Raw genomic sequence first — 27,670 nt, 5'->3', positions numbered from 1 at the left:
TAAGACTTTTTGATATTGTCCCAAAGCTATGGGATGCTCTGTTTTGGTTTTAGCCACTTTTTTTCTTTTTGAGTTTCAGTCTAGGTAACTTCTATAAAACTGTCTGGTTCTGCTGAGTCCACTACATACAGCCCATGAAAGGAAATATTTAGATTTGACATCATATTTTTTTATTTCTAGTGTTTCCATTTGAGTCTTTCTTATAATTTCATCTCTCTGATGAAGATCTTCTCTTTAGGCATGTTATCCACTTTTCCAGTAACTCTTTTACATTTTAATCACAGTTATTTTTAAATTTCTTGTCTAATATTTCCAACATTTATGTCCTCTGTGAGTCTGTTTCTGTTAATTTCTTTGTCTCCTGAGAATGTTTAGACATTTTTTTCCTTGCTTTTTTAAGTGTCTCATGATATTTGCTTGAATGCCAGATATCATGGGTCTAACAATGGGGACTGAGCTAAACAGTATTAACTACTGGAAATGAGCATTCCTCTTTTTCTATCATGACATTAGTACAGAGATTTGAGTCCGCCTAATCATGAGTTGCGCTGGGTTTGGGTTTTGTTGCTCAGATAAAGTTCAGAAGACCAAAAACTTTAAATTAATCTAGCCATGGGTCGATGCTTAGAATGAGGGTTAGAGTTCTGGAGTGTTTTTAATCTGTGTTAGTTTTGTCTTCAGCTTTCATCTGTTCATGAATGCCCATGACACTGAAAGTGTGCCTCTACATTTTTGCTTTTTCCCTGGAGGTGGATTGCTGTTCTTTTGTGTACCATGTTGGGTTGTTATGGGCAAAGTGGGAGTTCTCTGTAATTTTGATTCTTACTCAGTTTTAGAAAATCCTTGTTCATGTGGGTCTTCAAGGGTAGAACTTTTTCACCTGTCCCTCCTTCCCATGACAGCTGAATTCTGGCATGAAATATAGACCAATGGTTACAGATTCTCAGGGGACTTTTTCCCAGTTGGAGGTAAAACTGGAATAAAAACACTACCTTCCTGTCTCCTTATGCATAGATTTTTTTCTGTGATTTCACTAAGCCTTTTATGGGTTTAAGCTTAATACATGGGTCTCGGTTCTAGCTTCCTGCCATATATGGACTCAAGGACCCCCTTGTTTATTAGAACTGACAGTCTCCCCAAGGCTAGCTGTCATTTCAGCTCCCATACATATTATTCTGGAATTCAGTTTTGCCTGTGTTTCTGTGTTTTTCCCTGTGTATGTTTATGTATTATGTATGTATGTCACCTATGTATTTTTCAAATGCCCTATTTTATCTACCAGTACTAGGTAGCAGGAGGATTTTTTTTTTATTATTTAGCCACTCACTCAGTGAGAACTATGGTTTATAATTAATCTTTATTGTGCTTGTTCATGATTTCTAGACGTTTATCTGTTTATAATATTGTGCAGTGGTCACAGCAGTACAGATTCCAGTGTCAGGATAGGCGAATTCAAATTTTCCCCTGTCACTTTCTGTCTTGAGATTTTGGTAACATACTTGACCTCTCAATGCCTTAGGTGCCCCTCCTGTAAATGGGGATAATAATAACTCCTACCTCATAGAAATGTTGTGAGAAAGTGCCCAGCACAAATAAGTGCTCAATAAATATTAATTTTTAAAACTAATCATCATCTTCAAATTCCTCATTTTAGTGTCTATGCCTCAAAATCTGACTTTGCTTACTTTTTTTTTTTTAATATATGAAATTTATTGTCAAATTGGTTTCCATACAACACCCAATGCTCATCCCAAAAGGTGCCCTCCTCAATACCCATCACCCACCCTCCCCTCCCTCCCACCCCCCATCAACCCTCAGTTTGTTCTCATTTTTTAACAGTCTCTTATGCTTTGGCTCTCTCCCACTCTAACCTCTTTTTTTTTTTTTTTTCCTTCCCCTCCCCCATGGGTTTCTGTTAAGTTTCTCAGGATCCACATAAGAGTGAAACCATATGGTATCTGTCTTTCTCTGTATGGCTTATTTCACTTAGCATCACACTCTCCAGTTCCATCCACGTTGCTACAAAAGGCCATATTTCATTTTTTCTCATTACCACGTAGTATTCCATTGTGTATATAGACCACAATTTCTTTATCCATTCATCAGTTGATGGACATTTAGGCTCTTTCCATAATTTGGCTATTGAGAGTGCTGCTATAAACATTGAGATACAAGTGCCCCTATGCATCAGTACTCCTGTATCCCTTGGATAAATTCCTAGCAGTGCTATTGCTGGGTCATAGGGTAGGTCTATTTTTAATTTTCTGAGGAACCTCCACACTGCTTTCCAGAGCGGCTGCACCAATTTGCACCAACAGTGCAAGAGGGTTCCCGTTTCTCCACATCCTCTCCAGCATCTATAGTCTCCTGATTTGTTCATTTTGGCCACTCTGACTGGTGTGAGGTGATATCTGAGTGTGGTTTTGATTTGTATTTCCCTGATAAGGAGCGACGTTGAACATCTTTTCATGTGCCTGTTGGCCATCCGGATGTCTTCTTTAGAGAAGTGTCTATTCATGTTTTCTGCCCATTTCTTCACTGGGTTATTTGTTTTTCGGGTGTGGAGTTTGGTGAGCTCTTTATAGATTTTGGATACTAGCCCTTTGTCCGATATGTCATTTGCAAATATCTTTTCCCATTCCGTTGGTTGCCTTTTAGTTTTGTTGGTTGTTTCCTTTGCTGTGCAGAAGCTTTTTATCTTCATAAGGTCCCAGTAATTCACTTTTGCTTTTAATTCCCTTGCCTTTGGGGATGTGTCGAGTAAGAGATTGCTACGGCTGAGGTCAGAGAGGTCTTTTCCTGCTTTCTCCTCTAAGGTTTTGATGGTTTCCTGTCTCACATTCAGGTCCTTTATCCATTTTGAGTTTATTTTTGTGAATGGTGTGAGAAAGTGGTCTAGTTTCAACCTTCTGCATGTTGCTGTCCAGTTCTCCCAGCACCATTTGTTAAAGAGACTGTCTTTTTTCCATTGGATGTTCTTTCCTGCTTTGTCAAAGATTAGTTGGCCATACGTTTGTGGGTCTAGTTCTGGGGTTTCTATTCTATTCCATTAGTCTATGTGTCTGTTTTTGTGCCAATACCGTGCTGTCTTGATGATTACAGCTTTGTAGTAGAGGCTAAAGTCTGGGATTGTGATGCCTCCTGCTTTGGTCTTCTTCTTCAAAATTACTTTGGCTATTCGGGGCCTTTTGTGGTTCCATATGAATTTTAGGATTGCTTGTTCTAGTTTCGAGAAGAATGCTGGTGCAATTTTGATTGGGATTGCATTGAATGTGTAGATAGCTTTGGGTAGTATTGACATTTTGACAATATTTATTCTTCCAATATGAGCAGGGAATGTCTTTCCATTTCTTTAAATCTTCTTCAATTACCTTCATAAGTTTTCTATAGTTTTCAGCATACAGATCTTTTACATCTTTGGTTAGATTTATTCCTAGGTATTTTATGCTTCTTGGTGCAATTGTGAATGGGATCAGTTTCTTTATTTGTCTTTCTGTGGCTTCATTGTTAGTGTATAAGAATGCAACTGATTTCTGTACATTGATTTTGTATCCTGCAACTTTGCTGAATTCATGTATCAGTTCTAGCAGACTTTTGGTGGAGTCTATGGATTTTCCATGTATAATATCATGTCATCTGCAAAAAGCGAAAGCTTGACTTCATCTTTGCCAATTTTGATGCCTTTGATTTCCTTTTGTTGTCTGATTGCTGATGCTAGAACTTCCAGCACTATGTTAAACAACAGCGGTGAGAGTGGGCATCCCTGTCGTGTTCCTGATCTCAGGGAAAAAGCTCTCAGTTTTTCCCCGTTGAGGATGATGTTAGCTGTGGGCTTTTCATAAATGGCTTTTATGATCTTTAAGTATGTTCCTTCTATCCCGACTTTCTCAAGGGTTTTTATTAAGAAAGGCTGCTGGATTTTGTCAAAGGCCTTTTCTGCATCGATTGACAGGATCATATGGTTCTTCTCTTTTTTTTTGTTAATGTGATGTATCCCGTTGATTGATTTGCAAATGTTGAACCAGCCCTGCATCCCAGAATGAATCCCACTTGGTCATGGTGAATAATTCTTTTTATATGCCGTTGAATTCGATTTGCTGGTATCTTATTGAGAATTTTTGCATCCATATTCATCAGGGATATTGGCCTGTAGTTCTCTTTTTTTACTGGGTCTCTGTCTGGTTTAGGAATCAAAGTAATACTGGCTTCATAGAATGAGTCTGGAAGTTTTCCTTCCCCTTCTATTTCTTGGAATAGCTTGAGAAGGATAGGTATTATCTCTGCTTTAAACGTCTGGTAGAACTCCCCTGGGAAGCCATCTGGTCCTGGACTCTTATTTGTTGGGAGATTTTTGATAACCGATTCAATTTCTTCGCTGGTTATGGGTCTGTTCAAGCTTTCTATTTCCTCCTGATTGAGTTTTGGAAGCGTGTGGGTGTTCAGGAATTTGTCCATTTCTTCCAGGTTGTCCAATTTGTTGGCATATAATTTTTCATAGTATTCCCTGATAATTGTTTGTATCTCTGAGGGATTGGTTGTAATAATTCCATTTTCATTCATGATTTTATCTATTTGGGTCATCTCCCTTTTCTTTTTGAGAAGCCTGGCTAGAGGTTTGTCAATTTTGTTTATTTTTTCAAAAAACCAACTCTTGGTTTCGTTGATCTGCTCTACAGTTTTTTTAGATTCTATATTGTTTATTTCTGCTCTGATCTTTATTATTTCTCTTCTTCTGCTGGGTTTAGGCTGCCTTTGCTGTTCTGCTTCTATTTCCTTTAGGTGTGCTGTTAGATTTTGTATTAGGATTTTTCTTGTTTCTTGAGATAGGCCTGGATTGCAATGTATTTTCCTCTCAGGACTGCCTTTGCTGCGTCCCAAAGCGTTTGGATTGTTGTATTTTCATTTTCGTTTGTTTCCATATATTTTTTAATTTCTTCTCTAATTGCCTGGTTGACCCACTCATTCATTAGTAGGGTGTTCTTTAACCTGCATGCTTTTGGAGGTTTTCCAGACTTTTTCCTGTGGTTGATTTCAAGCTTCATAGCATTGTGGTCTGAAAGTATGCATGGTATAATTTCAATTCTTGTAAACTTATGAAGGGCTGTTTTGTGACCCAGTATATGATCTATCTTGGAGAATGTTCCATGTGCACTCGAGAAGAAAGTATATTCTGTTGTTTTGGGATACAGAGTTCTAAATATATCTGTCAAGTCCATCTGATCCAATGTCTCATTCAGGGCCCTTGTTTCTTTATTGACCGTGTGTCTAGATGATCTGTCCATTTCTGTAAGCGGGGTGTTAAAGTCCCCTGTAATTACCACATTCTTATCAATAAGGTTGCTTATGTTTATGAGTAATTGTTTTATATATTTGGGGGCTCCGGTATTCGGCGCATAGACATTTATAATTGTTAGCTCTTCCTGATGGATAGACCCTGTAATTATTATATAATGCCCTTCTTCATCTCTTGTTACAGCCTTTAATTTAAAGTCTAGTTTGTCTGATATAAGTATGGCTACTCCAGCTTTCTTTTGGCTTCCAGTAGCATGATAAATAGTTCTCCATCCCCTCACTCTCAATCTAAAGGTGTCCTCAGGTCTAAAATGAGTCTCTTGTAGACAGCAAATAGATGGGTCTTGTTTTTTTATCCATTCTGATACCCTATGTCTTTTGGTTGGCGCATTTAATCCATTTACATTCAGTGTTATTATAGAAAGATACAGGTTTAGAGTCATTGTGATGTCTGTATGTTTTATGCTTGTAGTGATGTCTCTGGTACTTTGTCTCACAGGGTCCCCCTTAGGATCTCTTGTAGGGCTGGTTTAGTGGTGACAAATTCCTTCAGTTTTTGTTTGTTTGGGAAGACCTTTATCTCTCCTTCTATTCTAAATGACAGACTTGCTGGATAAAGGATTCTCGGCTGCATTTTTTTTCTGTTTAGCACACTGAAGATCTCGTGCCAATTCTTTCTGGCCTGCCAAGTTTCAAAAGAGAGATCAGTCATGAGTCTTATAGGTCTCCCTTTATATGTGATGGCACGTTTACCCCTTGCTGCTTTCAGAATTTTCTCTTTATCCTTGTATTTTGCCAGTTTCACTATGATATGTCGTGCAGAAGATCGATTCAAGTTACGTCTGAAGGGAGTTCTCTGTGCCTCTTGGATTTCAATGCCTTTTTCCTTCCCCAGTTCAGGGAAGTTCTCAGCTATAATTTCTTCAAGTACCCCTTCAGCACCTTTCCCTCTCTCTTCCTCCTCTGGGATACCAATTATGCATATATTATTTCATTTTAGTGTATCACTTAGTTCTCTAATTTTCCCCTCATACTCCTGGATTTTTTTATCTCTCTTTTTCTCAGCTTCCTCTTTTTCCATAACTTTATCTTCTAGTTCACCTATTCTCTCCTCTGCCTCTTCAATCCGAGCCGTGGTCGTTTCCATTTTATTTTGCATCTCGTTTAAAGCATTTTTCAGCTCCTCCTGACTGTTCCTTAGCCCCTTGATCTCTGTAGCAAGAGATTCTCTGCTGTCCTCTATACTGTTTTCAAGCCCAGCGATTAATTTTATGACTATTACTCTAAATTCACTTTCTGTTATATTATTTAAATCCTTTTTGATCAGTTCATTAGCTGTTGTTATTTCCTGGAGATTCTTCTGAGGGGAATTCTTCAGCTTGGTCATTTTGGATAGTCCCTGGAGTGGTGAGGACCTGCAGGGCACTTGCCCTGTGCTGTGGTGTATAACTGGAGTTGGTGGGCGGGGCCGCAGTCCGACCTGATGTCTGTCCCCAGCCCACCGCTGGGGCCACAGTCAGACTGGTGTGTGCCTTCTCTTCCCCTCTCCTAGGGGCGGGATTCACTGTGGGGTGGCATGGCCCGTCTGGGCTACTTGCACACTGCCAGGCTTGTGATGCTGGGGATCTGGCGTATTAGGTGGGGTGGGTAGGCAAGGTGCACGGGGGCAGGAGGGGCAGGCTTAGCTCGCTTCTCCTTAGGTGATCCACTTCAGGAGGGGCCCTGTGGCAGCGGGAGGGAGTCAGATCCGCTGCCGGAGGTTTGGCTCCGCAGAAGCACAGAGTTGGGTGTTTGCGCGGAGCGAGCAAGTTCCCTGGCAGGAACTGGTTCCCTTTGGGATTTTGGCTGGGGGATGGGCGGGGGAGATGGCGCTGGCGAGCGCCTTTGTTCCCCACCAAACTGAGCTCTGTCGTCCGGGGGCTCAGCAGCTCTCCCTCCCTTTGTCCTCCAGCCTTCCAGCTTTCCGAGCAGAGCTGTTAACTTATGACCTCCCAGACGCTAAGTTGCACTTGCTGTCGGAACACAGTCCGTCAGACCCCTCCGCTTTTGCCAGCCAGACTTGGGGGCTCTGCTTGGCCGGCGAGCCGCCCCTCCGCCCGGGCTCCCTCCCGCCAGTCCGTGGAGCGCGCACCGCCTCGCCGCCCTTCCTACCCTCTTCCGTGGGCCTCTCGTCTGCGCTTGGCTCCGGAGACTCCGTTCTGCTAATCCTCTGGCGGTTTTCTGGGTTATTTAGGCAGGTGTAGGTGGAATCTAAGTGATCAGCAGGACGCGCGGTGAGCCCAGCGTCTTCCTACGCCGCCATCTTCCCTCTCTCCTCGCCAAAATAATTTCTCCAGAGTAATTAACAGGCGTTATCTACCCAAGGAATGGAACAAATAGGAAGTTCAGGTTCTTTTTTTTTTTTTTTAATTTTTTTTTCAACATTTATTTATTTTTGGGACAGGTAATTAACAGGCGTTATCTACCCAAGGAATGGAACAAATAGGAAGTTCAGGTTCTTTTTTTTTTTTTTTTTTTAATTTTTTTTTCAACATTTATTTATTTTTGGGACAGAGAGAGACCGAGCATGAACAGGGGAGGGGCAGAGAGAGAGGGAGACACAGAATCGGAAACAGGCTCCAGGCTCTGAGCCATCAGCCCAGAGCCCGACGCGGGGCTCGAACTCACGGACCGCGAGATCGTGACCTGGCTGAAGTCGGACGCTTAACCGACTGCGCCACCCAGGCGCCCCGGAAGTTCAGGTTCTAAGGAGCTGCCTTGTTTGTGCCAGTGGCCCCACGCTAGCTCTTTATTAATTGCACCACCTGGGATGCTGATAGCGAACTGAGCTTTGGAACATTTCAGGCCTGGCATGGAATGCAGTTTTTACACAAGTGTCTTGTGGTTCAGAAATCCGTTTCACAGCTTATCTTCCGTTAGATGAAAGTGTTTACGGTGTGTTTGGAGCTGGAGTAAGTTCCTGTGGGTGCCCAAGAGCAGGGGCCTCCTCTCTCCTCTCATTAATTTGCTGATGCCTAACTGCACTGACGCAGTGGTGAGATACCAGGGAGAGAGCTGACTTTGCTTACTTTTTAACCACAATGAAAATACTTTGCTGCTTTATTAACACATCGTTCTGGCTACTTAACAGCAATGCTTTTATTTGCCCCAAATTACTTCCTCCGTCAGAAGCATAGATGGATAATGCTTTTTAATTCAGACTGCCCAAAGATCTCAAATGTAGGCTAGCATACTGTCATACCTATTAGTAAGGTATGCTTGAAATACAAATGCTATGGCAAGGTCTCGTCTCTCTGGATACAACTCAGTTTTCCACTTATGTATGTAATACATAAGAGTGTATTAAGTTGGAATTGGATTTCTGGTGTTTTTTAAAAAACTTTTTTAATGTTTGTTTATTTTTGAGACAGAGCATGAGCAGGGGAGGGGCAAAGAGAGAGGGAGACACAGAATCCAAAGCAGGCTCCAGGCTCTGAGCTGTCAGCACAGAGCCCAATGCTGGGCTCAAACTCACAGAATATGAGATACTGACCTGAGCCAAAGTCAGACGCTTAGCCAACTGAGCAACCCAGGCACCCCGGATTTCTTGTATAATAAACAACAATCTCTACTGTATTACTAAGAACATTAATTTATGTATTAACAAAAACGTTGATTAGTATTGTGTTAATTTACAAAAATTGTTACTTATTGAAAGGGAGTCAACAATACTATATTTTTCCAATGATAAGGATATATAAAAATGAAAACCAATTCCTTCAAACAGGACCTTGAAAAGTACTAAGAGCATCTAGTCCATTTTTAAGCAGTTGTATGCTGGGGTTCCTGGGTGGCTCAGTTGGTTAAGCGTCCAACTTTGGCTCAGGTCATGATCTCACATTCTGTGAGTTCGAGCCCCGTGTCGGGGTCTGTGCTGACAGCTCAGAGCTTGGAGCCTTCTTCAGATTCTGTGTTTCCCCCCTCTCTCGCCCCTCCCCTCTCTCTGCCCCTCCCCTCTCTCTGCCCCTCTCCTCATGCTCTCTCTTGCTCTTAAAAATAAGTAAACATAAAAAAAAATTTTTTTTAATGTTTTTATTTATTTTTGAGACAGAGAGAAACAGAGCATGAGCAGGGAAGGGACAGAGAGAGAGGGAGACACAGAATCGGAAGCAGGCTCCAGGCTCTGAGCCATCAGCACAGAGCCCGATGCGGGGCTCGAACCCACAGACTGTGAGACCATGACCTGAGCCGAAGTCGGACGCTCAACCGACTGAGCCACCCAGGTGCCCCCCCCAAAAAAAATTTTTAAGCAGTTGTATGCAAAATAACTTTCTCATTTCCAGAACATTTTTCCACTATTTGCTGTGATAGCAAAAGTAAATTTTAACTAGTATCTGGACCTTTTTGTATTTTTAATTGGATTTCAGCACAATTTGAGCTGGGAATGAAAACAACCAGTCAGCTAATAATTGGATTGTTCTGTCTTTTTTTTCTTTTTCAAGTTTTTATTTAAATTCAGTTAGTTAACATACAGTGTAATATTAGTTTCAGGTATAGGATTTGGTGATTCCTTACTTACATACAATACCTAATGCTCATCACAACAAATGCCCTCCTTAATCCTCCTAAATCCTATTTAACCCTCCACTCAGCTCCCCTCCAGTAACCCTCAGTTCGTTTTCTATAGTTAAGAATCTGTTTCTTGGTTTGTCTCTCTTTGTTTTCCCCCATCTGTTTTTTTTTTTCTTAAATTCCACTTATGAGTGAAATCATATAGTATTTGTCTTTCTCTGACTTATTTTGCTTAGCATAATATACTCTAACTCTATCCATGTCATTGCAAATGGCAAGATTTCATTCTTTTTGATGGCTGAGTAATATTCCACATCTTCTTTATCCATTCATGAGTCAATGGACATTTGGGCTCTTTCCATAATTTGGCTATTGTTAGTAATGCTGCTATAAACATGGGGATACATGTGCCCCTTCAAATCAGTATTTTTATATCCTTTGGGTAAATACCTAGTAGTACCATTACTGGATCATAGGGTAGTTCTATTTTTAACTTTTTGAGATATCTCCATACTGTTTTCCAGAGTGGCTGTACAAGTTTGCATTCCCACCAACAGTGGGAATGATTTCATACACTGTACTGAATATAAAAGGAACCTAGGACAGTCAATATCATCATAGAAAAAGAGGAAAGCACATTATTTTTTAAATATCTGAAACCATGAATTGTTTGTTATTGATCACAAAGCCTTTACCATAATGGCATAGAAAAATTTACTAAATAGGTCTCAAGTACATACCAGACAAAATTTGGAAACTTAGTTTTTGGTTCTACTCATAACCTGAGGGAATCCATTATAGGCTGGTAGCTCCCATTTTAAGTTTTTATCAAATAAATAGGTTTATGTTTCATATTATGTTAATAGATGTCATTTATTAAAATTACCATGAAGACCATGCATTATATTTGAAAGAGCACAGCTTACAGGTTCACAAGATTCTACTTCTGACTTGGAACTAATTTTGGAACCTTGGACAAAGTACTCCCTGAGACTGACTTTCTTCATTTCAAAGATAAATGACAAAAATTGCACATTCTCCCCAACACCTCTTATTTCCTGTGTTGTTAATTTTAGACATTCTAACTGGTATGAGGTGATATCTCATTGCAGTTTTTTTTGAGAGAGAGAGAGATAGAATGTGCATGAGCAGGGGAGGGGCAGAGGAAGGGGGAGAGAGAGAATCTTAAGCAGGCTCCACACCCAGCGTGGAGCCCAATCCGGTGCTTGATCTCACAACCAGGAGATCATGACCTGAGCCAAAATCAAGAGCTGGATGCTTAACAGACTGAGTCACCTAGGTTCTCTTCATTATGGTTTTGATTTGTATTTCCCGGATGTTGAGTGGTGTTGAGCGCCTTTTCATGTGTGTGCTAGCCATTTTTATGTCTTCTTTGGGAAAATCTATTCATGTCTTCTACCATTTATGTATACACACACACACACACACACACACACACACACACACACAGCACATATGCATGCATGAGCAGGGGAGGGGCAGAGAGAGAGGGGCAGAGAATCCCAAGCAGGCTTTGCACTATCAGCACAGAACCTGATGTGGTGCTTGAACCCATGAAACATGAGATCATGACCTGAGCTGAAATCAAGAGGCAGATGCTTAACCCAGTGAGCCACCTAGGTGCCCCTGCCCATTTTTTAGCTAGATATTTTTGGGTGTTGAGTTTGATAAGTTCTTTATAGATTTTGGAGACTCTTTATCAGATATGTCATTTGCAAACATAGTCTTCCATTCTGTCAGTTGCCTTTTCATTTTATTGATTGTTTCCTTTTCTGTCCAGAAGCATCTTGTCTTGATGAAGTCCCAATAGTTTATTTTTGCTTTTGTTTCCCTTGCCTCAAGAGACATATCTAGTAAGAAGTAGTGACAGCCAGTGTCAAAGAGGTTATTGCTCTCCTCTAGGGTGGTTTTGTGTCACATTTAGGTCTTTCATCCATTTTGAATTTATTTTTGTGTATAGTATAAGAAAGTGTTTACTTTTTTCTCATAGGACTCTTGTGAAGATTAATCCTGATAATGTATGTAAACACTTTGCATTGATACAGATTGATGGTGATGTTTATTATTTAAATTACATAATTTTAAAGAAATACTGACATGTATTTATTTCCCTCAGAATTTTTCTTATTATATTCTAGGCCCTTAATGATTGACCCTCAGGGTCAAGCCAATAAGTGGATCAAAAACTCTGAAAAAGAAAATCAGCTTAGCATTATTAAGTTATCTGATTCGGACTATATGAGAACACTGGAAAATTGTATTCAGTTTGGAACTCCACTTCTATTAGAAAATGTTGGTGAAGAACTGGACCCATCTTTGGAGCCTTTACTACTTAGACAGACTTTTAAGCAAGGTAGAAGTTCATTAATATTAGCTGGTAGCACTGAAAGATGGTTGGATTATCTTTAAGACATATCTTTGAGGCAAGAAAGCCACTACATAAATTTAAGAATAATGTTAATAACTCAAACTTCTGGGTTATTGTTATGTGTGAAAGGAAATTTGAAACAAGTATCAGGAATGAATTTTGGTCAGATATTCTAAAATAAATATCTTGCCCTCTGTTCATTATGTTAACCACTGTTATCTAGATGGTTGTTCAGTAGAGAATATAAAGAAGTTGAAGCCAGCCTGAAATTACTTTATCTTGTGACCATGGAGCTCAGAAAGTCCATTAGTATGAATAGTAATGGTTAATGTGGGCCAGAGTTGACTTTGGGTAGATAGTGCCAACCTTACATCTTTCTGCTTATAAAAAATTTTTATCTCTGCCAAACTCTAGTATTTTTAAGAGCTTTAGTAATATACAAATAATCTTGGACTCATGATTGAAAATTTATAGAGGAGGTAAGATCAAAAGGAATTTTGATTTAGAAGGCTCCATGACAATGACAGAAAATGTCTTAGACCACTCCAGAATGAATGAGTCCTGCTGTATAATTGCTTATTTGCCTGTGTGTCCATGACTTTTGTCACACCTCTATTCTATTTTATATTACTTTAAGACCCGTTACTTATCTCAGGAATGGCCTTAATATGGAGGAGCTAACTGTGGCTTACTTATCATGTGTTTGCTTTCTGAAATATAGGTGGCATTGACTGCATCAGACTTGGTGAGGTCATTATTGAGTATTCCTTTGATTTCAAGTTTTATATCACCACAAAACTGAGAAATCCACACTTTATGCCAGAACTGGCTACAAAGGTGTCTTTGCTCAATTTCATGATAACTCCGGAAGGACTTGAAGATCAGTTACTAGGTATTGTTGTTGCAAAGGAGAGGTGTGTATTTTTTTTTAATTTTCTTTATTTTTTTAAATTGACATCCAAGTTAGTTAGCATATAGTGCACCAATGATTTCGGGAATAGATTCCTTAATGCCCTTTACCCATTTAGCCCATCCCCCCTCCCACAACCCCTCCAGCAACCCTCTGTTTGTTCTCCATATTTAAGAGTCTCTTATGTTTTGTCCCCCTCCCTGTTTTTATATTATTTTTGCTTCCATTCCCTTATGTTCATCTGTTTTGTATCTTAAAGTCCTCATATGAGTGAAGTGTATACATTTCCTTATATGCTTCCAGATGGCCTAAAGAGGAATATTTGTAGGTCATTAATACTTTTGTTATGTGATTATTCCAAAACCTTGTCAAATTTTATGTATTGTTATAAAATAAGTATGTAATCCTTTAAAATAGCTGTTCTGGGGGTACCTGGGTGGCTCATTCAGTTGAGTGTCCACCTCTTATTTCAGCTCAGGTCATGATCTCATGATCGTGAGATTGTACCCTGTGCTTGGGATTCTCTCCCTCCCCTTCCTTCTCCCCACCCCCCACTTGCATGCGCTCACCCTCTCTCAAAAAATAAAAATAAACATAAAAAATAAAATAAAATAGCCATTCTGTAACAAGTAAGTCATAAGCCAACCATGTTATATTGGGCTCCTAGTGTGGGTAGTAGGATTCAGGAGACATGCCATGACTTCAGACTTGTATCTGATTGTTTGAGCCAAAGAGTTCATCCCTAAGAATATATGCTGTGGACAAAATCAGAAATGTGTTGAAAGACTTAAATATAGGATGTTAATGAAATAATGAAATAGTTGAGTTATATAGTGAAATAGTGAAATAAGAATGAGTGATGAAATACTTAGATAAGAATGAAAAAACAGGATGCAAAACTATACATGGTATGGGTAATATTTTGTTAAAAAAAAGTTAATGCATGAATTATATGTATATATATCTGTCCACTTGGGAGGGAATATGCCAGAATGTTAACAGTGGTCATCTCTAAGGGTGGTAAGATTGTGGATAATTTTAATTATTTTTTTATACTTTATGTATTTTTCCATTACTAGCATGTGTTATGTTTTAAATGAGAAAAAGATATTAAAATACCTGATAGGGCTACTAGTAAAGGATTGCTTCCTGAAAGAAATCTTTGATTCCACTTGGAGCTTCACATAGCATTATCAAGCACTCTATTTTATGAAACCAAATTATAAGGGAAATTATGTAATCGTGTGTTACTTTTGTTACTTCCAATATTTGAATCCCACTTGTATAGTATCCAAGACAGAACCATGTCCTAACATATTCCTGAACATGGTGAATTATGATATTTTGAAGTTTTATACTATATTTGTAAAGATGTTAAGTGCCAATTTTGTCTTTTACCTGAAGAGACAATTGTATGATGAGTCATCTTTTCTGATTCTGCTCTTGCGGAAGAGATAATGAAAGTAACACTGAATATGAAAAAGCCAACGAATAGATAAGAAGTTTTCTGTTGTGTTTCTTCTCTAGTTCTTATCCTCACAAAACTATCTAAGCCATATGGATAAACATAGCGCATTCTTAGACTTATTAAGTTATTGCCACATTTCACATATGTGAATTTAATGATCATTTTTTGCTCATGTTTCTCAAACTATCATTTGTATGGAAATAACCTTTTTTCCTTAGGATAAAGTTTGTGTTATATATCTTAGTTTGTGTTACATTTCTACAAAATTATTTAAATGTCTACAAAATTGTGATACCTAGTATTTAGATATGAACTTGATAAAATACTGCAAGTTTAGACTAAATGTTTCTATTTTTTTAGACCAGAATTAGAAGAGGAACGAAATGCCCTTATTCTTCAGTCTGCAGCTAATAAGAAACAGCTAAAAGATATAGAGAAGAAAATTTTAGAAACATTATCATCTTCAGAAGGCAACATTTTAGAAGATGAAAGTGCAATTAAAGTCTTAGACTCTGCTAAAATGATGTCCAATGAGATAACAAAGAAACAGCAGGTGAAAAAAGAGTCCTAGCAACCTTTTGACTCTTTTTCAATTTTCTCCCAGTATAACTCTGGAGAAAGTTTGTTTGCAAGGAACAGAAGCACACTCAAATTAGCTCAAATAAAAAAGATACAAGGACAGCATAAGGAATATAGTCAAAAACATTGTAATGGTGTTGTATACTGCCAGATGGTAGCTATACTTGTGGTGAACATAGCATAATGTATCAACTTGTCCAGTCACTATATTTATACCTGAAACTAATGTAACATTGTGTGTCAACTATGCTCAAATTGAAAAAAAAAAAAAAGATACAAGGGAGCATTTTATTTCCCCAATTACAGAAGTACATACCGGCCTCAAGAATAGAAAGTTTCTATGCTCTTTGTCTGCCCCTCTCTAAGACTGTGTAGTCCTCATATGTGCCTCTCCATCTTAAAACCAATTTCTCTGGTAACACTTTACATCTGTTCCTTCAAACATTTGTCTTGCCTGTAGAAACCGTCTTTGGTTCCATTACCTTTTATTAGCACTAATGCCCAGTACCACTTGACTTCAGCTTCTGAGGCTCTTAAAATTCTAATTCTCTGGGGGAAGAATTGATTTAGCTTATCTTCGGTCCAGTTCTATCTCTACTTCCTGACTGAATCAGCTACAAAGAGGATCATTCAGTATAAACATGACTACCCAGGCACACACATTCAGCAGAGTCTGTAGATAGTGTGTCCAAAGAAGGAAAAGTGGATTGAATAAGTGCTCTACACATTTTTCCTATAGAATAGCATTCTATCAGATAGAGTTGTCAGCTGAAGAGCTGTTATCTTTCAGAAGTTTTTTCTTTTGGGGTCAAATATTAACACCCCTACTATGTCCAGAAATGTTAAACATACAAGAAGCTAATTGAAAAGGTACTGTTCTATAACCCCATCAGCTAACAAATATTTGTGAAATCTACTTTCCCAGACTTTTGCTGGGTTCTGGTACACATGTTGACACCTTAAACATACACATGTGCACATTCTCTCCCTCCCCCCCTCCCTCCCTCCCTCCCTCCTTCTCTCTCTCCCCCTCCCTCTCCCTTTCTTTCTTTCTCTCTTTCTCCCTGTCTCTGACCTATTGAAATAAAAGAAGATGAGTGACTATAGTAGACACATGTCAGATCCAGACAAAAAAAGCAAAGATTGACAGCTCTGGTATTCCCCAAACAAGAAACACAACCTTAAACTATTTTTCATTCATTCTTCTCCCTCCCTTCTTCCTCTTCCCTCCCTTCCTAATTCTTTCCTTCCTTTTCCTTTTTCCTCCCTCTCTCCCTCCCCCTTTCTCTCTCTCCCTCTTTGTTTCTGTCTTTCTGTCTTTCTTTTTGTCTTTCTGTCTTTCCAGCTTCTAGCATACTAAAACCTTTCCTTGTAAACCATACCTCTGTAATTTTGCCATTGAGTTAGAGGGTTATTTTTTTTTAACATAAACTTTATTACATGAAAAACACATAATTAAAAAAAAACATTTCCTACTTCTTAATCTTGATTTTTCTCTTCTTCTAGATTGCAGAGAAAACAGAACTCAAAATAGCAGAGTCTCGAGAAGGCTACAGACCCATTGCTAAACATTCATCAGTATTATTCTTCAGCATTGCAGACCTGGCTAACATCGATCCCATGTACCAGTACTCTCTCACCTGGTTTGTGAACCTTTACATCAACTCCATTCATGACAGGTAAACCTTCTCTAGCTTCATTCATCCTCCCTATGTTGGATTTCCACCATGCTTTCCATTAAAAAATACATAACTTTTTTTTCTTAATATGTAATATGCATTCATTACAGAGTATTTAAAAATAGGAAAAGTTGAAAGAAAGAGAGGGAGAGAGAAAGCCTCCATTTTATTCTAAGTTTTATTTCACCCCCACTCAAAATGTAGGCATAGAAGGATTAGCTTTAGTCCTCCCTGCCTCTTTTAAATATTTTAATATGGCACCTGACTTATCTTTGCTGGCACCTACAATATCTTTTTCCACCTTTGAGATCTCTAAAAAGTTTCAGTCCCAGGGTGCCTGGCTGGCTCAGTCAGTAGAGCAAGCAACTCTTGATCTTGGGTTGTGAGTTTGAGCCCCACATTGGGTGTAGAAATTGCTTAAAAATAAATTCTTAAAAAAATAAATAAAATTTGGGGTGCCTGGGTGGCTCATTTAGTTGACCTCTGACTCTTGATTTTGACTCAGGTCATGATCTCAGGTTTCATGAGGTTGAGTCCCGTGTTGGGCTCCACGCTGACAGTGCAGAGTCTGCTTGGGATTCTCACTCTGTCCCTCTCTCTCTGCCCCGCCCCTGCTCTGCTCATGTGTGCACTCTCTCTCAAAAATAAATAAATTTTAAAAATGAATGAATGAATGAATGAATGAATAAAATTTAAAAAATAAAAAGCTTCAGTCCCATATTTCTTTGTAATTAATTTTTTTTAATTTTTTAATGTTTATTTATTTTTGAGAGAGAGAGAGAGAGAGAGAGTGAGTGCCAGTGGGGGAGGGGCAGAGAGAAAGAGAGAGAGAGAGAGAGACAGACAGACAGACAGACAGACAGACACAGAATCTGAAGCAGGCTCCAGGCTCTGAGCTGTCAGCACAGAACCCGATGCGGGGCTCAAACTCACAAGCCATGAGATCATGACCTGAGCTGAAGTTGGATGCTCAACCAACTGACCCACCCAGGTGCCCCTTAAATTTTTTTTTTTATTTGTACAGAGAGTGTGTGCAAGCGGGCGAGAGGGGCAGAGGGAGAGAGAGAGAAAAAAAGAGAGAGGGAATCCCAAGCAGTCTCCACACTCAGCATGGAGTCCCCACATGACCCTGGGATCATGACCTGGGCTCCATCCCATGACCCTGGGATCATGACCTGAGGGGAAATCAAGTCATTCAACTGGCTGAGCCACCCAGGTGCTCCCAGGCCCACATTTCTAATTGTTTGCTAGATATTTTCACTTTAATCAATTAATAAACATACACAGGTTTTAAAGTCAGACTGGAGTAGGGGGTGAAATCTCAGTTCTGCCACATACTAGCTACATTAGTACAGTCAAGTCAGTTAACCTTTCTGTAATTGCCTCAAATTTTTTTATCTATAAAATAGAGATAATAATCATACCTACCTTTTAGAATTGTTATAAGAATTTAATATTTGTGAAGTGTTTATCACAGCATCTGGTACTTACTAACTACTGTATTTGTTAAGTAGAATAAAAATATGATTTGAGCCTACCATATATGGTCTACGTGGGCTCTTGGTAGAACAGTCTCACTGGAGTGACTGAAATCCCTAAGATTACCAGTTGGGATTTGGAATTTGAACTTACACCATCCACACGATGGAGAAAATTCAAGTTGAGGAATTGACATAAATGTCGATAACAAGTGTCAGCAAGGATGCAGAGTCATCAGAACCCTCATACACTGCTGGCAGGAATGTAAATTAGTGCTGTCACTTTGGAAATATTGAGGACATTCTTGAAAATATTAAACATAGATTTGCCATATGATCTATAATCAGCAAATCCAGTGATTCTTAGGTACATACTGAAGAGAATTGAATGCAGATGTCCACACAGAAAATTACAGTCTTTTTGTTTTTAGACATAAAAAACTATATTCAAAACATTACTTGTGTTAATTTTTCCTCCTTCAGCATGGCAATGTTATTGATGTGAAATACAGTTAGGTTCATTTGTTGTTGGTTTGGATTTTTTTTTAAATTTCATTTTAGAGTTTTCCCTTCACCCTGGTTGATTTTAATTTTATTATATTTTTGAGCACATTACCCATTAATATGACTCCAGAAGTAAATCCTGAACTAAAAGTTCTGCTCAGAGAAGTGTCACTCTCCCCTACTCTTCTATCACCTTTGCATGGATCAAAGGATTGCTTTTTAAAATTTAAACTAAAATTTAAAATTAAAATTAATTTTGAGATATATGTAGCTTCACATGTAGTTGTAAGAAATTATACAGTGGGGGTGCCTGGCTGGCTCAGTTGGTGGAGCATGCAACTCTTGATCTTGGGGTTGTGAGTTTGAGCCAGGCGTTGGGTGTAGAGATTAGAAAGAAAGAAAGAGAGAAAGAGAGAAAGAAAGAGAGAAAAGAAAGAAAGAGAGAAAGAAAGAAAGAGAAAGAGAGAGAGAAAGAGAGAGAGAAAGAGAGAGAAAGAAAGAGAAAGAAAGAAAGAAAGAAAGAAAGAAAGAGAGAGAGAGAGAGAGAGAAAGAAAGAAAGAAGAAAGAAAGAAAGAAAGAAAGAAGAGAAAGAAAGAAAATAGAGCAATCCTGTGTATTCTCTACCCAGTTTCCTCAATGGTGACATCTTGAAAACTTCTACAATGATCACAACCAGGACATTGCTGTTGATACAGTCAAGATAGGGAACACCACTATTACCACAAGGATTCCCATGCTGCCCTTGTATAGCCACACCCACTTCTTTCCCATCCCCACCCTCTCCTTAATCTTTGAGAACCGCTAATCCATTCTCCATTTCTGTAATTTTGTCATTTCAAGAATGTCATATAAATGGGATCATATAGCACATAACTTTTAAGGATTGGCTTTTATTCATCCAGCTTAATTCTCTGGGGACTCATTCAGGTTGTTGTGTGTGTCAGTAGTTTGTTCCTTTTTATTGCTGAGAAATATTTCATGGTATTTATTTCCAATTTTTAGCTCTTATGAATAACATGTACAGGTTTTTATGTGAGCATAAGTTTTCATTTCTAGGATAAATGCCCAGGAGTGCAGTTGCTGGGTCATGTGGTAATTGCTTGCTTGCTTGCTTGCTTGCTTGCTTGCTTGCTTATGTATGTATGTATGTATGTATGTATGTAGCTGCCCAAACTTCCCCAGAATGAGTGTCTTTTAAATATTACTGATAAAATTTTTGGACTAAAAAAATGAAAGTAATATGTGATTATTGCAAAATTTTGAACATATAAGAGCATAAAGAAGACAGATATTAGCCATAACCACATCTGGAAGTAACCTTTTGTTCATATGTTTTCTGACTTTTCATCTTTTTTTTTTTTTAAATGTATACATCTTGATCTAGATTTGATGCTTCTTTGGGACAGGTAAATATTTCATAATTCTTTATCTCTTATAGTCCCCTACCCAGAAAAAAATTCACGCCAATAGAGATTCAGCAAGTATCTTAATTTAGTGATTATTTTCAGTCATTTTGGAATATAATAAGTTCAGAATTTTGAAAATAGAGAGATGGTATAAACCCTATTTTATTTTCTCATAGTCTTATACCCTGTCTTTTACATATAAATTTAGAAGAAGTTGCACACACACAAAACTACACAGGGAGGCCCCATATATATCCTTCACTCAGTGTCTCCTGTGGTAACAGTTTTACATTATTATAGTACAATATCACAACCAGGAAATTCACAGAACTTCCTCAGATTTCACCATTTTATATGCACTCGTGTGTGTGTGTGTGTGTGTGTGTGTGTGTGTGTGTGTGTTTAACAGTGGCTACTTATATGTTAGTTCATCTGTTACTTATTTTTTCTTAGTTTTGTTTGACAGTATATTTGCCTGTTTTTCAACCTTTCAGTAACAAATCCAAAATTTTGGAAAAGCGCCTACGATATTTAAATGACCACTTCACATACAACTTATATTGTAATATATGCCGATCACTATTTGAGAAGGACAAGCTTCTGTTTTCCTTTTTATTATGTGCCAATCTTCTTCTGTAAGTTACTTGCTTATCTTAATTTATTTATTTTAAAAACTTGCATGGGGAAACTAATCTATGAGGATGGTTTCTCACAGAAAGATACCATGTTTTTGCTCTGCTTAAGTCATGATTTTACTTGTACATTTCTCTATAATAGTATTGGTGTTTGGATGTTTATTATATTTTTAAAATGTGAGTCACACGTAAAAGTCGACAAAATATTCACGTACAGTTCAATGAATTCTTATAAAGCGGAAGTCTGTGTAACCACCAACCAGGTCAAGAAATAGAGGTCTTTTCAGGGTGCCTGGCTGGCTCAATTGGTAGGACATGCAACTCTTACCCTTGGGGTTTTGAGTTCAAGGCCCACATTGGGTGTAGAGATTACTTTAAAAAAAAGAACTAGAGCCTTTTCAAATTGATTTCTTTCACTTAATAATATGCACTTAAGGCCCTTCCATGTTTTTGCATGACTTGATAGCTTCTTTCTTTTTAGCACGAAATAATATTCCATTCTCTGGATGTACCACAGTTTATTCACCTACTGAAAGACATTTTGATTACTTCCAAGTTTTGAATATTAACCATAAAATTATAAACAATTGTGTGTACGTTTTTGTATATACATAAGTTTTGTATATACATAACTCATTTAATTACCGAAGACTGCTGAGTCATGTGGTAAGAGTATGTTTAGTTTTTAAGAAACTCTCTTCCAAAGTAGTTGCACCATTTTGCATTCCACCAGCAATGAGTAAGAGTTCCTGTTGCTCCAGATCCTTGCCAGCATTTGGTCTTGTCAGCATTCTGGATTTTGACCATTCTAATAGATATGTATTGTTCTCTCATTTCAATTTACAATTTGCTAACGACACATGATGCTGTTAATGTTTTGTATGCTTATTTGCCATCCTTATATCTTCTTCGGTAAGGTATCTGTTAGGTCTTTTGGCCACTTTTGAATCAGTTTGATTGTTCATTTTTTAGTGTTGAGTTGGATGACAGTCCTTCATCAGGTATGCCTTTTGCAAATATTCTCTCTCAGTCTGTGGCTTGCCTTCTCCTTTTGACAGTGTCTTTGGCAGAGCAGAAGTTTTAAATTTTAATGAAGTCCAGCTTCTTTCTTTCATGGTTCATGGTGTTATATATAAAAAAATCATTGCCATACCTAAGGTCACCTAGATTTTCTACTATGTAATCTTCTAGGAATTTTATAGTTTTGCATTTTACATTTATGTCTATGATTCATTTTGAGTTAATTTTTGTGAAGGGTCTCTGTCTAGATTTATTATTATTATTATCATTATTATTATTATTAGTTTTGCAGGTGGACATCCAGCTGTTCCAGCACCATTTGTTGAAAAGACTGTCTTTGTTCCATTGTACTGCCCTTGCTTTTTGTCAAAGATCAGGTGGTTCTATTTATGGGTGTATTTTTAAATTCTTTATTCTGTATCACTGATCTATTTGGTTTTTTTTGTAGTATTGACTTAATTAGCCTTATACTAAGTCTTGAAGTCAGGTAGTGTCAGTCCTAGGCTTTGTTCTTAAATATTGTTTTGGCTATTCTGAGTCTTGTGTCTCTTCATATAAAGTGAACTTTATAGAAAATCAGTTTGTCAGTATTCACAAAATTCTGTTCCATTGATTTGTCTATCTATTTTTTTACCCACACCATCCTATTTTGATTACTGTAGCTTTATAGTAAGCCTTGAAGTCCAGTGATGTCAGTTTTCCAGTTGTGTTCTTCTCCTTCAATATTGTGTTGGATATTCTTGGTCTTTTGCCCCTCTGTATAAATGTTAGAATAACTCCATCAATTATACGCAAAATAACTTGCTTGGATTTTGCGTGAGATTGCATTAAATCTATAGATCAAATTGGGAAGAACTGACACCTTGACAATATTGATTCTTCCTATTCATGAACATGGAATATCTCTCCATTTATTTAGTTCTTTGATTTCTTTCATCACATTGTCATAGTTTTTCTCACATAGATCTTGTACATGATTTGTTCAATTTATATCTAAGTATTTCACTTTTTGAGTGCCAATGCAAATGGCATTGTGTTTTTAATTTCAAATTCCACTTGTTGTTGATCTATATGAAAGTGATTTTTGTATATTAACATTGTATCCTGCAACCTTGCTAATATAATTGCATATTAGTTCTAGGAGTTTGTTGTCAATTCTTTCAGATTTTTGGATTTTCTATGTAAATAATCATGTTATCCACAAACAAAGGCAATACATCTTTTTTTCTTATTGCATTAGTCAGGACTTTCAGTATGATATTGACAAGAAATGATGAAAAGGAACATCCTTGTTTTTTTACTGATCTTAGTGGGAAAGTTTCTAGTTTCTTATTTTTAAGTATGATGTTAGCCGTAGGTTTTTTTTGTAAATGTTCTTTATCAAGTTGAGGACGTTCCCCTCTAAGTTTGCTGAGAATTTTTATCATGAAAGGGTATTGGATTTTGTCAAATGCCTTTTCTGCATCTACTGATATGATCATGTGCTTTTTCTTCTGTGGTTTATCTATATGATAGATTACATTTATTGATTTTTTTAATGTTGAAACAGCTTTACATTCCTGAAACAAATACCACTTTGTTGTGGTGTGTTATTCTTTTTATACATTGTTTGATTCAACTTGCCAGTATCTTGTTGAGAATTTTTGTATCCATGTTCTTGAGAGATATTGGTCTGTAGTTTTCTTTTATCTGTGTAATTTTGGTATTAGGGTAATATTAGCTTCATAGAGTAATTAGGAAAGTATTCCTTCTGCTATTTTCTGGAAGAGATTGCAAAGAATTGGTATAATTTCTTCCTATAAGTTTGGTAGAATTCTCCAGAACCCATTTTAATGTGGTGGTTTCTGTTTTGGAAGGTTATCAATTCAATTATCAATTCAATTTCTTTAATAGATATAGTTATGGACTGAATAGTTGTGTTTCCCTCAAATTCATATGTTGATGCACTAACTTCCATTGTGGCTATATTTAGAGATGAGACCTCTAAGGAAGTAATTCAGGTTAAATAAAGTCATAAAGGTATGGTCCTGATCTGACAGAATTAATGTCCCTTTAAAAAGAGAGATACCAAAGTACTCTCTCTGTCCATATGCACACAGAAGAAAGGCCATGTGAGGACAAAGTAAGGAGGTCACTGTCTACAAGCTAGGAAGAAGTCTCATCAGAAACCAAATCAGCCAGAACCCTGATCCAAACTTCTAGACTCCAGAACTCTGAGAAAATAAATTTGCATTATTTATGCAATCCAGTGTATGGTACTTTGTTAAGGCAGCATGAGTACACTAACACAAGGTCTATTCAGATTATCTGTTTCTCCTTCTGTGAATTTTGGCAGATTGTATTTTCCAAAGAATTGATCCATTCGGGTAGGTTATCAAATTTGAGGAGATACAGTTCATAATATTCCTTTATTATCTTTTTATGTCAATGGAATTAGTAGTGATGGCCCTTCTTTCATTTCTAATATGTGTAATTTGTGTCTTCTCACTTTTTTCCTTCGTTATCCTGGCTAGAGGTTAATCAATTTTATTGATCTTTTCAAAGAACCAGATTTTAGTTTTATTGATTTTTTTCCTATTGACTTGTTTTAATTTCATAAATATCTTCTCTGATTTTTATTATTTCTTCACTTCTGCTTACTTTGGATTTAATTTGATCTTCTTTTTCTAGTGTCTTAAGGTGGAAACCCAAATGATTGATTTTAAATTTATCTTCTTTTCTAATAAATGAATTCAGTGTTCTAAATTTCCCTCTGAGCATTACTTTTGCTGCATTCCACAAATCTGAATAAGTTGTGTTTTCATTTTTATTTCATTCAAAATATTTTTTTATTTCTCTTGAAACTTCTTTGAGCCATACATCACTTAGAAGTGTGTTTAATTGCCAAGTATTTGGGGGTTTCCTAGCTATCTCTCTGTTACTGATTTCTGGTTTAATTCTATTGTAGTCAGAGAGAATACTTTGTATGATTTCTCTTCTTTTAAATTTGTTAAAGTGTGTTTTATGACCAGAATGTGTTCTGTCTTGGTGAATGTTCCATATGAGGCTGAGAAGAATGTGTATTTTGATGTTGTTTGGTAAAGTATTGTATAGATGTCAATTGCATTTAGTTGAATAATGGTACTGTTATTTCAACTCTGTCTTTACTATTTTCTGCTGCTGGATCTGTCCACTACTATTTTAGTAATAGATTGATCTATTTTTCTTTGTCTATCAGGTTTTATCTCATATATTTGGACATTCTTTTGTTAGGCACATACACATTAACAACATTGGGTCTTTTGGAGAATTGACCCCTTTATCATTATGTAATGACCCTCTTTATCCCTGATAATTCTCCTTGCTCTGAAGTCTTCTTTTTCTGAAATTAATATAGCTACTCCAGCTTTATTTTGATTAACATTAGCACGCTATATCTTTCTCCATCCCTTTTCTTTGACTCTCTGTTTTCATAGTTAAAATGGGTTTTTTTTTTTTTTGTAGACCACATATAGTTAGGTCTTATTTTTTTAATATTAAAAAAAAATTTTAATGTCTATTTTTGAGAGAGAGAGAGAGAGAGAGAGAGAGAGAGAGAGAGAAACAGAGTGCGAATGGAGGAGGGACAGAGAGAGGGAGACAGAATCCAAAGCAGGCTCTAGGATTGAGCTGTCAGCACAGAGCCTGACACGGGGCTCAAACTCACAAACTGTGAGATCATGACCTGAGCCTAAGTCTGATACTTAACTGAGTGAGCCACCCAGGCACCCTGAGTTAGGTCTTATTTTTTGATTGTACTCTGATAGTCTATGTCTTTTAATTGATGTACTGAAACCATTGACATTTAAAGTGGATTATTGACATAGATGGATTAATATCTATCATATGTGTTACTGTTTTTTTATTCATTGCCATTGTTCTTTGTTTTTGTTTCTGATATTTTGAGGTAAGATTGGTATATAACATTATATAATTTTTAGATATACAATATTATAATTCAGCATCTGCATTCATTACAAAGTGATCACTTCCAAAAATCTAGTTACCATCCATCAGCATATATTTGACCCCCTTCATCCATTTCACCACTGACAAACCCCCTTCCCTTCTGGTAACCACCAATCTGTTGTGGTTTGTGTCTATGAGTTTGTTTTTGTTTTGTTTATTTTTAGATTCCACATAGGAGTGAAATTGTACTGTTTTTGTCTTTCTCTTTCTGACTTATTTCACTTAACATAATACCCTCCAGGTCCAACCATGTCATAAATGACAATATTTTATTATTTTTTTATGTCTGAGTAGTATTCTATTGTATATATAGACCACATCTTCTTTATCCATTTATGCATCAACTGACATTTAGGTTTTTCCATATCTTGGCTATTGTGGATAATATTGCTGTGAACATTGGGGTGCATATATCATTTCAAATGAGAGTTTTCATAATCTTTGGATTAAATACCACAAGTGAAATAGGTGGATTGTATTGTAATTCTATTCTTAATGTTTTGAGGAATCTCTATACTATTTTCCATAATGCTCAGACCAATTTATATTCCACCAACAGGGTACAAGAATTCCCTTTTCCCCACATTCTCTTAACACTTATTTCTTGTTTTTTTTTTTTTATCATAATGAATCTAACTAGTGTGAGGTAATACCTTACTGTGGTTTTGATTTACATTCCCCTAATAATCAGTGATGTTGAATATCTTTTCACATGCCTGTTGGCCATCTGTATTTCTTCTTTGGAAAAATGTCCATTCAGATCCTAGGCCCATTTTAAAATCAAGTTGTTTGTTTTTTGTGGTTAAGTTGTATGCAATTTTCATATATTTTGGATATGAACTCCTTGTCAGATATGTGATTTGCAAATATCTTCTCCCATTCAGTAGGTTGTTTTTACATTTTTTTTAAATTTTAACGTTTATTTATTTTTGAGACAGAGAGAGACAGAGCATGAACAGGAGAGGGGCAGAGAGAGAGGGAGACACAGAATCCGAAACAGGCTCCAGGCTCTGAGCGGTCAGCACAGAGCCCGACACGGGGCTCGAACTCACGGACCGTGAGATCATGACCTGAGCCGAAGTCGGATGCCCAACCGACTGACCCACCCAGGCGCCCCTTGTTGTTTTTACATTTTGATGATGGTTTCTTTCACTGTGTATAAACTGTGTTGTTTGATACAGTCCCATTTATTTTTGCTTTTGTTTCCCTTACGCTTTGGAGTCTTATCCACAAAAATATAGCTAAGACTGATTCAAGAAGTTTACCACCTATGTTTTCTTCCAGTAGTTCTATGGTTTCAGGTATTACGTACAAGTCTTTAATCCATTTTGAGTTAATTTTTGTGTATAATGTAAGATAGTGATCTAGTTTCTTTTCTTTTTTTTTTTTTTTTTTTTTTGGATGTTGCTGTCCAGTTTTCCCAGCACCATTTGTTGAAGAGACTGTCCTTTCTCCATTGTGCGTTCTTCCCCCTTTGTCATAAATTGTGTGTGTGTGTGTGTGTGTGTGTGTGTGTGTGTGTGTGTATTTCTGGGCTCTGTATATGTATTTCTGGGCTCTCAATTCTGTTGTATTGATCTGTGTGTCTGTCTTTATGCCAGTACCATACTATTTTGATTACTAAAGCTTTGTAATCTAGTTTGAAGTCAAGGAGCATAATACCTTCAGCTTTGTTGTTCTTTCTCAAGATCCCGGCTATTCAGGATCTTTTGTGATTCCATAAAAATTTTTGAATTAGTACTTACAGTTCTGTGAAAAATGTCATTGGCAT

General features: G+C 37.3%; 1 protein-coding gene across 2 annotated transcripts in view; it reads left to right on the top strand.

Moving 5' to 3' along the window:
• Positions 1–27,670, top strand: part of DNAH12 (dynein axonemal heavy chain 12) — a 217,664-nt gene that overhangs the window by 152,066 nt on the left and 37,928 nt on the right. For both annotated transcript variants that reach the window (XM_030307072.1, XM_032592325.1), the window contains 5 exons: positions 12,003–12,217; positions 12,954–13,146; positions 14,971–15,163; positions 16,696–16,868; positions 20,752–20,892. In XM_030307072.1, coding sequence (XP_030162932.1) covers positions 12,003–12,217; positions 12,954–13,146; positions 14,971–15,163; positions 16,696–16,868; positions 20,752–20,892 — 915 coding nt within the window. The remainder of the gene's footprint in view (positions 1–12,002; positions 12,218–12,953; positions 13,147–14,970; positions 15,164–16,695; positions 16,869–20,751; positions 20,893–27,670) is intronic.

This window comes from Lynx canadensis, chromosome A2 (assembly GCF_007474595.2).
Source record: "Lynx canadensis isolate LIC74 chromosome A2, mLynCan4.pri.v2, whole genome shotgun sequence".
NCBI classification, from domain to species: Eukaryota; Metazoa; Chordata; class Mammalia; order Carnivora; family Felidae; genus Lynx; species Lynx canadensis.
The sequence above is the reverse complement of the archived record's forward strand: the minus strand, read 5'-3'. Positions and strand labels throughout refer to the sequence as shown.